The sequence below is a fragment of the Lepeophtheirus salmonis genome, chromosome 1 (assembly GCF_016086655.4).
Source record: "Lepeophtheirus salmonis chromosome 1, UVic_Lsal_1.4, whole genome shotgun sequence".
Lineage (NCBI taxonomy): Eukaryota > Metazoa > Arthropoda > Copepoda > Siphonostomatoida > Caligidae > Lepeophtheirus > Lepeophtheirus salmonis.
In genome coordinates, this window is record NC_052131.2 from 25,322,206 (window position 1) to 25,334,549 (window position 12,344).

The following is a 12,344-nucleotide window of genomic DNA, read 5'->3' on the forward strand; positions in this document are numbered from 1 at the left end:
AGTGTAAAAATTGTTCTAACATTTTTAACATATAACTATTATTTATTGAATTACGTAACTTATTCAAGTAAAATATATGTATATAGAATAAATATCAATTTATTAAAAATAAATTCACAGAGATTTAAACTTGAGATACATATTTATAAAGTAATAAAAATCTATTATATCTATCAATCTACGCATGATTCTATGTGCATCTGTTGGCGATGGAATAAAGATGTCATTTAATTTACGTATATGTCACTCATATCTTAGATTGAGTCTCCTCAATTATAATTCACGATAGTTATTCACTTTTATAACTGAAAATTAATTAAAAATAGTTGATGAATGAATAATTGAAAATTTTTACCACTTGATCCAGGTTTTGAGAGCTAATAAATACTTAAAATATTCAAAATTGAATTAGTAGTTTAATTAATTATGTTTAGGAAAATATTGATTTTTTGGTTATTTATAATTGCTCCTTCCATACTGATAAAACCAGGAACAGCATTTGGATTATTTTTTAAAGGTATGGAGCAATTAAGTATTCGTAGATAATATTTACAACCAATTATTACAATAGACTACTGTGGTGAGTCCAAGTATGGCTCGGAGTCTTGTGGGGGAGTAATGAATAGTAGGATACTTGGAGGGAGAAATGCTCGTAAATTTGAGTTCCCTTGGCAAGTTCTCCTCGCTATTTGCAATCAAACAATTTGCACAGAATGTAGTGGATCCATTATCAATAAAAAAGATGTCCTAACCGCTGCCCATTGCTTTAATATACCAAATATCCGGTATATCAAAGTTAGTGTAGCACTTTTAGATAGAAGATGGTTAACACGATATACACGACATTATAGATCCTCAAAATATGTCATACATGAAAAATACGATCCTTATACACTTATGAATGACATAGCCATTGTTCATGTTCCAGTTAAGATTAGATTCAATCCAGGAGTTCAAAGCATTTGTCTTCCGAATAAAATCATGTCATCATCCTTTAATGGAAAAACTGCAACAGGTAATGAAGCTCTCATAAAAATATATTTTATCTCATGATAGTGATAAATATTCATATAGTAAGTGGATGGGGTAATGTCATGGAGAAGAATAGCATAAACAGTAATATCCTTAAATATGCAAAGGTTGAAGTTATTCCAAATACTAGCGTTAATTGTACCAACGGAGCTCTTGGAATAGCTCCGAAAAACTACCTCTGTGCCTATAGAGAAGGAGTGGACGCATGCCAAGGAGATAGTGGAGGCCCTTTGATAACTCAAGTGAACGGTAAATGTTCTCTCATTGGAGTTATTTCAGGAGGAGTGGGATGCGGAAGAATTGGATTCGCAGGGCTTTACACTAGAGTTACTGAATATGTGGATTGGATATCGGAAAAAGGAAAGGTAATGAAAATTAAAAGGCGTTAGAGTTATGATAATATCGGATCCAATTCAGGAGTTAGATGAGGAGAGCGAAGAGAGTTTAATGGAACCATTAATAAGTGTAATGGTTCATTTAAAGGATTTATTTTTCGACAAATCTTTATGATCAACACCTTCCATTATGGCAAAAAAACAAAAAACAGCTCTCGTTTATGTAAAAATGTATTGAATTCTCTATTATATCGTCAATAAAAAATAGTTATATATTTCATAACCTAGAACCACAGATGAATTGACTTCTTTCACAGAATGTACACATAAAAAAATTGCACACAAGCATACTATAACAGCCTCTTTTTTTCAACAAAATATATTCATAATTAATATCTAAAGTTTAAAGTATTGACGATGGATTTAATGAATCCTTTAGCTCGTTTCTCTACCTCCTTATTCGTGGTATGTTCAGAGGTGAAAGCAAATTCCTTCTCAACTTTGTTAGGCTCAACAATACCCAAATCGTATTTGTGAGAAGTCAAAGAGTCTATTCCATTTATTGTTCCAGAGTAATCTTGATGAGACAAAAAACTAAATTGTTTAATTAATTCTTCCTGTGACTCTGATAATTGAGTTTGAGACAAATCAAGGATCAAATCTACAACATGGGAGCCACACCTTCCATCGGAACGACGAACACCAGCATTTGGAAGAATGACACGCCTTTGACCTGGTTCAAATACAACCTCTTCCTCTTCCCTATGCATTCCCTTCACCTTTATCTTTCCTCCTAACAGGGCTTGAGGTACAGAAATGGGAGCCTTTGAGTGAAGGTCAAGACCATCACGTGTGAAATATGTTGAGGGCTTAACTGTTATATAAACGTAAAAGTTCCGCACAGCAGACACTGAGTGTTCTATAACTAGTTCGTGAACAGGTATTTTGAGAACCTGACCGCTTTCAGTACCAGGAGGGATTATAACATTGTGCTTAAAAACCCAGAGATACACACCTGTAGCATAACATTGAGTGCATTTATATTTGATATAAATTCGAGATCCATTACAATATGAACATGCTTTTCTTGTGGCTGTGTGTCCAATCCTTTCTGTCTCAGTCCCCGTTCCTTCACAAAAAGGGCAGATATTTCCTGTATAGCCACGAGCTGATTTACTACCTTGGCAGTAAGGGCAAATCCCCTTAAATCTTAGCTCAATCGGAAATTTGGTTCCGAGTACGGCTTCTTCAAAATTAATATCTGCTTTATATTCATAAGTTGAGTCTAAATTCTTTAGTTCATATGAGGGATTGTAATCCTGATTGATAGTAAAGTCTTTTCCTCTGGCCTTCTTTCCATATATCTTATTATATAGCTCTTCAGAGTCATAGGTTGTGTCAAAAGAGGCACGATGAGGTCCTTGTGCAGTTTCACCTCCTTTTGTAGAGGATCGACTTCCATATTCGTCATACTGCTGTCGTTTGAGTTCATCCGTAAGAATTTCATAGGCTTCAGCCACGAGTAAAAACATGTGTCGACCCTCCCATGTTTCATTGTTGTCTGGATGATACTTTTTGGCTAGGTCAAAGTATGCCTTTTTAATTTCTTTTGTAGATGAAGTTCGATTAACTCTTAATATATAATAATAGTCAGGTAGGAAGTGCTCCTCCTTTTTACATTTAATTTTATGAGAATAACTAAATCCACACGTCTTTTGCGTTAAAGGAACTATTCCTCTTGGAGCGAGCCTAAAATAAGCGAGCATTATCCTAATATTTTTTTCTTCAATTTGGCAAAGAAACCAAGGCTCTCCGTTTCTTCTAAATCGCTACTACTATCTTTCTTTTTTGATTTAAAATCCTTCAGCCCAGTTACAGACCATTCAGGCGTATTTTCATCCAAAATAGCAAAACGATAAATCAAATCTTTTTGCTCTTGAGAAATATACTGAGGAACATCAATCTTTAAATGAACGAAATGGGTTCCATATCCACCAAATGTATCCAGTTTTTTAATACCCTTTCCCTCTAATCTCAGAGTTGAATGAGAGCTTGTGCCTGAAGGTATACGAACATTTAAATCACTATATAGTCCTTTGACTCGCAGAATTCCACCTAAAAGTGCCTGACCAATGGATATGGAAGCATCTGTATGGACATCATATTGAGAACGTCGAAAATGCGAAGACTCCTCTACTCTAACAGTAACAAAAATTTCTTTATTACCTCCAATACTCATGCGTAGAGTTTGGCCATCCTCTATTCCTGGAGGGATGTTAACGGTTAATGTTCTTTTAATCAATTTGGGAATTCTTTGGGGATAAGATATAGAAGTTTCTACAACTTCAATATCCTTAGATATTCCTTTCACGGCTTCTATGAAAGGAATAGATATGGAAATCTCAGATGCATTTGTTCCAAAGCCAAAAGGAGAAAAATCCTCAAATACACTTTCACTACGTCCTCCAAAATTTCGAGAAAATTCCCCGAACACTGTACGAAACAAGTCTTCAGGATTTATGTTTGACTAAAATTAAATTAAAAACTTGTCAAATAATCATATTAATAATTTAAATAATAGAAACCCAAATTTACAAATTACCCTAAACTCCCATTCGTATTGCGGACCAGGTGCTGAGGATGAAGCTTTTTCATGCCTCACAGAAGAACCATCATAATTTGCTCGAGTTTTAGAATCATTTAGCACTTCATAGGCCTCAGAAATGTCTTTAAAAAGCTCAGCGGCTTTGGGATCGTCTCCGGCAACGTCTGGATGATATTTCTTAGCTTTAGAGTAATAGGCTTTTTTAATGTCCTTGGAGGAAGCGTTTCGAGGAACACCAAGGATTTCGTAGTAGTCGGATATATAGCGGAAAAAATTAAGTCTAAGGGATGGATGGCGGAGAGAAATGAGTCTGTTGAACATTGTGTAGAGTTCGGACTGGAACAACTTTGCTCGCTGTATTAAAAAAAAAAATCCACAACCGGTCATCACTCATGAGGCGCCAGCTGGTTCGATGTTTGTTTGTTTTATTGAGGGAATGTCTATGACGTCATAAACGCACAAAGAATACAATACAAACAAATAACAATTCAGACAGGCGCGCAAATGGAGACAAATTAACTTAGTCTTAAGTTCTACTTGTTGTTTTCCTAGTATATTAAATTATGGTCAATTAATATTTAATTTATTTATTATTTAATAATTTTACAATGGGTCAATTTGATTTTCATGATTAATAACTATGGAATAAATAATACAATCTTGAATTACAATGCCCCGTGCTAAAAAACGACCCCAGAAGCGAGGTCTGGATCAAGACACTCACACTGGCTTAGCAAGTGGTAGTAGTTTGAAGGAAAATTCATCCAGATGCGACCAGGACAATCATGATGCACTTCTTCAATCTCTTAAGGAATCCTCTAATTTTCACATTAAGGTCGTATGTGGAGGTCATAAAAATCACTCTGATCCTGTTCTGGAGTCTTTACATCTTCGATTAAGTGAAGATGTAAAGGAACCGGAGGTTTCTACGGATTTGAAGCTCTATGTCAATGTTCAAACTCCTTCTCAGTCCTTTCTTTTGTTATCCCACAAAAAGTATCATCTATTGAAAGAGGACTCAATAAAACCCCATATTAAGACATTTGAAGGATTGTTTCACAACAAGTCCGGCCTTGTGCTAGAATTGTTCAAATGGAATCCTCTCGAATTAAAAGTTATATTATGTTCACGACTATTGAAGCCCTTAGGTAGTAAATACCTTGTCTATTTATGTTACATTTCTGTATTAATTAATTTATCTCTCTTCTAGAGCATCCATCACAAGTTCCTATCAATGTCTCCTTCGCGTCTAAGGCTCTAGCTATCCGTTATTTCCTTGGCGAATCTTTGGATGATGAAAATCCTGAGGAAGAACGGGAAGAAGACAGTTCCTCTAATATTACAAAACCAGATATCGATTCTATATATGATGCCTTGAAAAACTATCATACAAATAATAGCATTCCTCTCATGAAAGACTCTCCTCATAATCCACAACATCCAAGTCTTAAACCAAAACTGCGACCCTACCAGAAAAATGCTATTATATGGATGATTAATCAAGAAAGGGATCAGAGCAGGGTTTTGTTGTCAAACGAGAATCTCCACTCTTTATATGTACCTGTCATGAACTCAAAGTATTATTTGAACAAACATGGTGGCTTTGTCGTAGATCAGTTTCCTAAAGACATCCGTAGAACATCTGGGGGTATACTGGCGGACGAAATGGGGCTGGGTAAAACGGTTGAAATTCTTTCGCTCATTTTATGTCATCCCAGGGTTGACGTTGAGAAACCCTCATATTTAGAACCCATCATGAAAATCAAAGAATCTAAAAAGCGGCTTCTCAGAAGAAAAGCTGATTCTCTAGATGTGTATGAGATTCAAGATAATAGCATTCCTCAAATGGATGGCATGCATGATGACGAGTCTTCTGATTTCTCATATAATCCATCTGACTTTGAATCAGATGATGAAGACTATAAACCAGATGAACCTGAGGAGAAAGACGAGGCTTACATTCCAAAAGCATCTACATCTGCCACATCAATTAGAAAAGAATCTCTAAGCACTATCAAGAGCACACAAGTGGAGAATTTTGATCCTTTAAAGCTGGTTAAATCAAAAAAAATAACAAATAAATCTCCTCTCTCTGATCTCATACTGTCATGTCTGATCAAACTATCAAAAGGAGACTATGATTCCCTGCTTAGTGGACATGCTATAAAAAAGACCATGGATCAAGATTACAACAAAAGTGGAGCTGCCATGAATAAAAAAATCAATAAGATATTAACGGACTTTGTAAAGAATGGAACACTTCTCTCCACGAATGGCAGTGCTAGTGGCTCCTTTTGTTTTAATGTTCGTGGAGAGGACTCCACACAAATTAAGTTGAAATCAAATAAACAGCAATCCTCTGTTTATAATAAACTCAAAGCTATGTATGAGATGCAATTGAAGGGTAAGGGATTATTTCGTAGTGTTTGACTTTATTTTACAATTTTGAATTAAAATTAATTATAATTATAGAAATGAGTATGGTCAAGGATGAATCTTGTAGGGTTTCCGGGAAGCGTTGGAAGGGCTCTTACTTTGATACTAAAGTGCATCAAACTGATTTTTTTGAGTGCATTTGCGGTGCTGATGAGTATGACGATGATCTCACTCGTGTTCAATGTTCAGTTTGTACTATTCGACAACATGCACAGTGTGTCAAGTTTAATCTAAGAAATCCACATAGGGGCGAATATAAATGTCCCCATTGTTGGGCAGAATCTAAGCCCGTTCCCAGTAAGGGAACTTTGATTGTGAGCCCAGACTCAATTTCCTATCAATGGATTGAAGAAATTCAAAAACATGTGACTAAAAAAGGTTTGAAAATTCTCTACTACAAAGGTACAAAGTTATCAGGCTATATTCAACCCAGGGATCTGGGTAGTTATGATGTTGTCGTGACAACATATTCTGTTCTCAACTCAGAGACTGATCATGTTGATCTTCCTCATTCAAATTCTTCAGATGGGAGGAAATTTAGAAATCCTAAGCGCTTTATGGCCATTCCAGCTCCATTAACAGCTGTAGAGTGGTGGAGAGTGTGTTTAGATGAAGCTCAAATGATAGAAGGGTCAACGATTACTAGAACAGCACAAATGGCTCTTAGATTAAGTTCAGTTAATAAGTGGTGTGTGACTGGAACACCCATAGGTAAGGAGTATTATTTAGACTATATATATTGTATGTACAAAGGGAAATATTTTAGGAAAATCAGTTAATGATTTGTTTGGGCTATTTTTGTTTCTGGATTATGATCCATATTCCGTCAATTTTTGGTGGAAGACGCTGGTGTATACTCCCTTCTGCAGAGGGGATATTAAAATATTAGAAAATCTTCTTGGATTGGTCATGTGGAGAACTGCAAAAAGGGATATTTTAGATCAAATCAGTATTCCCTCTCAAACTGAACAAATTCATTGGCTCAGTTTTTCACCGATTGAGGAACACTTTTATCGGTATAAAGATATTATTTTTTTTTTATTTATTTTTTCACTTCTCGACTTTTCAGACGACAGCACGTTGATTCATCTAAAGAAATTGTAGCCAGGATTCGTCGTCTACAAAATCATAATTTGAAGCTTTCAGAATTAGATCGCAACACCATAGGTACAATACTTCGACCCATGCTGAAGCTTAGGCAGAGCTGTTGCCATCCACAAGTAGTAAAGGGTGAATTCCTTTCTCTTCAAAAGTCTTCCATTACAATGGAAGAACTCTTGAACCAAATGATTAAAAAGAACACGGTAGAGTGTGAGGAAAGTCATAGAGCTCATATTTCCTCCCTTAATGGTCTAGCAGGACTTCATATTATCAATGAAGAATGGAAAAAGGCAGTGGAGGTGTATAGAGAAGTACTTCGGTAATACATACAAAAAATCTACTCTTTAATATTATATAGTCCATTTTTATTATGTACTTTATTATTGATAGACTTGTTGTTGAATACGAGGAGAAAATCAAAACGGATACTCTTCAGTTGCTTCACACATTAACAAATTTATCAGAGATTCTAGATGCAAAGCATGAAGGAATTTCACCTACATTAAGAGATGAATCGCTGATAGATGAGTCCAAAAAACTAAAAAATAAGTATCTATCGAAATATATCGAGACTGTATCGGCAGCTGAAGGAGCTCTCTCACTTGTAACAATTAAAGGTATGTGCTTTTAAAAAAAATCAATTTCAATATTTTTACTTGTTCTTTGAGTCTAATATACATTTTTAATTATAAATTATATGTAGTTGATAATTTATTCTTGGAAACAAAAAGCTCTTCTTCATCTGAGCCTTGGTATGTAAGAGTCATCAACTCAATTTCCTCATCCTCGGACGAAAGCTCTCTTTTAAAATTAGTAAAAGATGAAATGGCACAGTTTTACGATGTTGTTCATGATAGAGAATTTAAGGAGATATCTGAAAAATACTCGAATTCGCGAATCATAATGTATAAAATTGCAAGTGGAATCACGGATTCAGACAATTGTAGAAAACAAGTACTTAAAGGAATGAAGCTGCTTAAGGATTCCCCACTCGAATCTTTTGTGAATAACGCAGTGGACTGTCACTTACGAACTTCAGCACTTAGTCGTAAAAATAAGAAAAAATGTGAGCTGTGTTCAATTCATGATGACATTGAGGTATATGAAAAATCGATTTTCCATTTTGTGAAAGGAGATTTAAAGACGAAGCAATTGAATCGTTCTGGTCTATCATCGGAAGATAATAAGAAATTAGAAGAAGCTGGAGTATATTTGCTAGAGAACCAAAGAATTGGAAATTGGACAGAATCAGAAACTGAGCGCTTGATTCGAGCTGTGTTAAAGTATTTGAGGACAAATAAACCCCTTGTTTCAATGTCTAATGAAGAAGGAAGTACGCATCTTTCGCTCATTGAGGCAACAAAGAAGGAATTTAAACTGATTCGTATTCTATGGAGGCAAGTGCATGACATGGTTGCAGCCATGGATGAGCTCAATATGTGTGTCATGCGTCTCCGTTTGAAGTAATTTACCTTATTTTCTTTTAATCAAAAGTAACGTTTTTTAAATATATATTAGATACGATGATGAGCCGGATCTCTCGAGTTCTGCATTCAAAGGGAAGCAAAGCTCATCTCATCCCTCAGCAGATTTGTCAACGAGGGAAAAAGACAAATTTGAAACAATTTACATCATTGAAAAACATGAAATCCCTTCACAAAAGCTGAAGCTTGTCTCTGAGAAAACAATCGCTATAAATGAGTTTAGAAAAAAATATGGACAATTATTGTATTTGGAAAACCTTAAAAAGACTGATTTTAAAGAAAATGGTGGAGAAAACCCGGATCCTTGTCCCATTTGTCAAAAAGAATTAGGGCGGCAATGGAGTGTTTTGCAAGTGAGTTATTCTTTGTACACATATAATATCTTGTTTGGAAAGTTTTTCAATAATTCATTAATATTTATAATAGTGTGGACATAGTTATTGTGTGGAATGTATTCGTACATTGATTGATGAATATTCCTCTGTAAATCGTCGATCCTTACAGTGCCCCATGTGTAGAAGTATGACTTTTCACTCCGAAATATCATATGTCAATACAGTGTAAGTTACTTGACATTATCCCCCTTACCTTATATATAATTTAATTATTTTGCAGAAAAGAGGAATCCTCAGAATTTAATAATATAGATGAAAAAGCTTTAGAAGATATTAAGGGTAGCTTATCCACAAAGATCGAATCCATTGTTAAAACCCTTTTTGTTATTCAAAAGAATGATCCGGATGCCAAGACTCTCATTTTTTCGTCATGGGCAGATTTATTAAACATTATTGCGGTCGCACTTCTTGAGAATAATATTGCATACGCGTCTCTTTATTCACAAGGAAAATTTAAGCGGAATTTACTCAAATTTAAAGTAGGATTTTTTTTATATCAGTCAGTCAGACTTGTATTGTATATATATTCATGAATCCTTGATTAATTATTTTCAGAATAGAAAGGATGTCAAAGTTCTTCTACTTCCCATTTCTAGTGGAGCCAATGGCCTCAATTTAATTGAGGCAAGTCATGTATTCCTAGTCGAACCCATTCTTAATCCTGCACAGGAGCTACAAGCAATTGGTCGTGTTCATCGTATAGGACAAACTAAGCCAACCGTTGTTCATCGCTTCCTCATACGCAGTACTGTTGAGGAACGAATGCATAAAATACTAAGGTAAGGCGTGTGACTAAACATAATGTAAACTAATTATTTTTGTATATTAATTAAATAATTCTTATTCATTTGATTTTTCAGTTCCTATCAACGGGATGAAGCTAAGCAGGGAAGCCATTCCACAGAGGAAAATTTGATTACCATAAAGGATCTTAAAAATATTTTTAATGATGATTGTGATGATGTGAACTAATCAATTAGTTATTATTAATTGAGTACAATTTTTTTATCAGTATTATTTATACTATAACCCGATACTATTTCTTATAATAAAATCATATGAAACATCATGGATAATTATAATTATTTATTTATTTCTTCCATACAGTAAGTTTAATAACATAGTTGATAATACTGTATTTAATGAACATTAATATGACGGATATATTAGGCATTGGCAAATTAATAGGCAGAGTTGGGCCTTATAATATGCGTTACTGAGAATGAGGTTCCGTGAGTTATTTGGTATTTGTTGTGATAACAACATTGATTGTAAATAATTTAGCGTTTCCATTTGATCTTGAGGGTTAATAATTAATATTGGATTGGATTTTTAGACCAATTACTAATAAATCAAATGACTGGGCAAAGTGATTCTATTATAGGACTGGTTCCTTATTATGTTCTTGGAGTATTACTCAGAGTGGGTCTCTGGTGCCTGGGGCCGGATCTAAGAGATCGCGTCGAACTCTCAACACCCCTCAACTCTCATAAAAGACTCGTTGAAGGTGTGATGATGAGTAAATTGGGCTATGATCCCTACTCTGGAGTCATTGTTCATGAGACACCCTTAGTTTTACGCTCCTACTTGTTTCTTCAAGAGACGGCTCCAAAGTATTTGGAGCTGATGTATATTTTGATGGACATTGCAACGGCAATTATTCTCCAAGTGAATGCCAAAGCCGTAGTTCAACATCTCTTTAATTGTGAGAAGTTCAAAAAGGTCCATGAAGAGGCAAAGGAAATTACCATCAGTTCTTCTTATCTTGAGCATGTTCCAAAGCAAGTAGCAATTATATTTTATATTCACTCATAACTAATTGTATACATGTTTGATGTTAATTCATATAGATACACAGTCATTGGATTCCTTTGTAACCCCTACATCATAGCCAACTGTGTTGCCAAAACAACGACAACATTTCACAACCTCATCCTTTCTATTGTCCTTCTCTCCATGTCCAAAAAACAAAGGTTTATTGGAGCTTTCTTCCTTGCAATATCCGCTTACTTAAACCTCTACACCATCATGCTCCTAGTTCCTCTCGTCTTTAGTCTATCATCCACTTCGACTCTCAGAGAATTTGTCAAAACTGGCATTATTTTTATTTGTTTTCTCACAGGCTTACTCCTTTGGTCATACTCTGTCTCTGGCTCTAATTTCATTCATTCTGTATATGGCTTCATACTAACAGTTCCTGAGTTGACACCCAACATGGGTCTATTTTGGTATTTCTTCACAGAGATGTTTGAACATTTCCGCCTATTCTTCATTTGTACCTTCCAAGTCAATGTATTTATATATTTGATACCTCTCTCTATTAAGCTGAGGAAGGAGCCCTATCTTTTAAGCCTGACTCTCCTCTCTCTCATCAGTATTTTCAAGTCTTATCCCTCTTATGGTGACGTAGGATTCTATCTTTCACTCCTCTCAGCCTCCTTACATTTGGTTCCTTTCATGAAGCAAACTTTCTTTGTCGCAAACATGCTTTTAGTCACAACGGTTCTCGGACCTATTCTATTTCAACTCTGGATTTACAATGGATCTGCAAATGCCAATTACTTCTTCGCAATTAATCTCGTATTTGGAACGGCGCAAATTTTTCTTGTGACGGATGTTCTCTTTGCTCAAGTCAAGAGGGAATTCTTTTTGGATCATGGATTTACAAAGAAAAACGAACAAGGAAAGCTTGAGCAAACTAAACTAAAACTGAATTCATCTTTTTGAAACTTTCAATGTTATTTATTTTTAATTTAATTAATAAAGTTATTAAGTGGCGCTATGAACCCGCATTCTCTTGATTTACATTAATGGCTACAAGGAAGTATCATGAGACCTAATCAAGAGTTGTTTCTACATAAATTATCTACCCAATACAATGTACATTATTATTATATATCGACATTCGCAAAGAAGCTAATTAGATTGACTTAAGACACTGGTAAATAATTTAAAA

General features: G+C 34.9%; 4 protein-coding genes across 5 annotated transcripts; 3 read left to right on the plus strand and 1 right to left on the minus strand.

The window, feature by feature from the left end:
* The first annotated feature begins 358 nt into the window (after window positions 1-358).
* Window positions 359-1,662, plus strand: LOC121122533 (plasma kallikrein). The gene is made up of 4 exons (XM_040717555.2): window positions 359-517; window positions 572-1,015; window positions 1,075-1,397; window positions 1,450-1,662. Exons 1-4 carry the CDS (start codon window positions 427-429, stop codon window positions 1,540-1,542), a joined length of 951 nt encoding a protein of 316 aa, XP_040573489.1. The 5' UTR covers window positions 359-426; the 3' UTR covers window positions 1,543-1,662.
* Window positions 1,586-4,348, minus strand: LOC121122521 (protein tumorous imaginal discs, mitochondrial). Of its 2 annotated transcripts, none has more exons than XM_071889924.1 (2): window positions 3,970-4,348; window positions 1,586-3,894 (listed from the first exon to the last, which is right to left on the minus strand). In XM_071889924.1, the coding sequence occupies exons 1-2, from the start codon at window positions 4,291-4,293 to the stop codon at window positions 3,133-3,135; spliced, it is 1,086 nt and encodes a 361-aa protein (XP_071746025.1). In that variant the 5' UTR covers window positions 4,294-4,348; the 3' UTR covers window positions 1,586-3,132. The 2 variants fall into 2 exon arrangements, with proteins under 2 accessions (XP_071746025.1, XP_040573479.2); XM_040717545.2 differs by having other exon boundaries at window positions 3,970-4,344.
* Window positions 4,349-4,446: 98 nt separating this feature from the next.
* Window positions 4,447-10,457, plus strand: LOC121122481 (E3 ubiquitin-protein ligase SHPRH). The gene is made up of 12 exons (XM_040717488.2): window positions 4,447-5,120; window positions 5,183-6,376; window positions 6,445-7,119; window positions 7,175-7,424; window positions 7,478-7,828; window positions 7,900-8,126; window positions 8,213-8,972; window positions 9,028-9,346; window positions 9,420-9,553; window positions 9,609-9,867; window positions 9,944-10,167; window positions 10,249-10,457. Exons 1-12 carry the CDS (start codon window positions 4,643-4,645, stop codon window positions 10,358-10,360), a joined length of 4,983 nt encoding a protein of 1,660 aa, XP_040573422.1. The 5' UTR covers window positions 4,447-4,642; the 3' UTR covers window positions 10,361-10,457.
* Window positions 10,458-10,632: 175 nt separating this feature from the next.
* On the plus strand, window positions 10,633-12,174 carry PIG-U (phosphatidylinositol glycan anchor biosynthesis class U). The gene is made up of 2 exons (XM_040717533.2): window positions 10,633-11,169; window positions 11,239-12,174. The coding sequence occupies exons 1-2, from the start codon at window positions 10,745-10,747 to the stop codon at window positions 12,113-12,115; spliced, it is 1,302 nt and encodes a 433-aa protein (XP_040573467.1). The 5' UTR covers window positions 10,633-10,744; the 3' UTR covers window positions 12,116-12,174.
* The last annotated feature ends 170 nt before the right edge of the window (window positions 12,175-12,344 follow it).

Bases quoted from the DNA above. Each gene is read 5' to 3' on its own strand.
- PIG-U (XM_040717533.2), top strand. From the start codon at position 10,745: ATGACTGGGCAAAGTGATTCTATTATAGGACTGGTTCCTTATTATGTT. The intron at 11,170-11,238 runs GCAAGTAGCAAT...TAATTCATATAG, and splicing joins TATCTTGAGCATGTTCCAAA to ATACACAGTCATTGGATTCC.
- LOC121122533 (XM_040717555.2), top strand. From the start codon at position 427: ATGTTTAGGAAAATATTGATTTTTTGGTTATTTATAATTGCTCCTTCC. The intron at 1,016-1,074 runs GTAATGAAGCTC...ATATTCATATAG, and splicing joins TAATGGAAAAACTGCAACAG to TAAGTGGATGGGGTAATGTC. The intron at 1,398-1,449 runs GTAATGAAAATT...GATCCAATTCAG, and splicing joins GGATATCGGAAAAAGGAAAG to GAGTTAGATGAGGAGAGCGA.
- LOC121122521 (XM_040717545.2), bottom strand. From the start codon at position 3,133: ATGCTCGCTTATTTTAGGCTCGCTCCAAGAGGAATAGTTCCTTTAACG.
- LOC121122481 (XM_040717488.2), top strand. From the start codon at position 4,643: ATGCCCCGTGCTAAAAAACGACCCCAGAAGCGAGGTCTGGATCAAGAC. The intron at 7,425-7,477 runs GTATAAAGATAT...TCGACTTTTCAG, and splicing joins ATTGAGGAACACTTTTATCG to ACGACAGCACGTTGATTCAT. The intron at 9,868-9,943 runs GTAGGATTTTTT...AATTATTTTCAG, and splicing joins GGAATTTACTCAAATTTAAA to AATAGAAAGGATGTCAAAGT.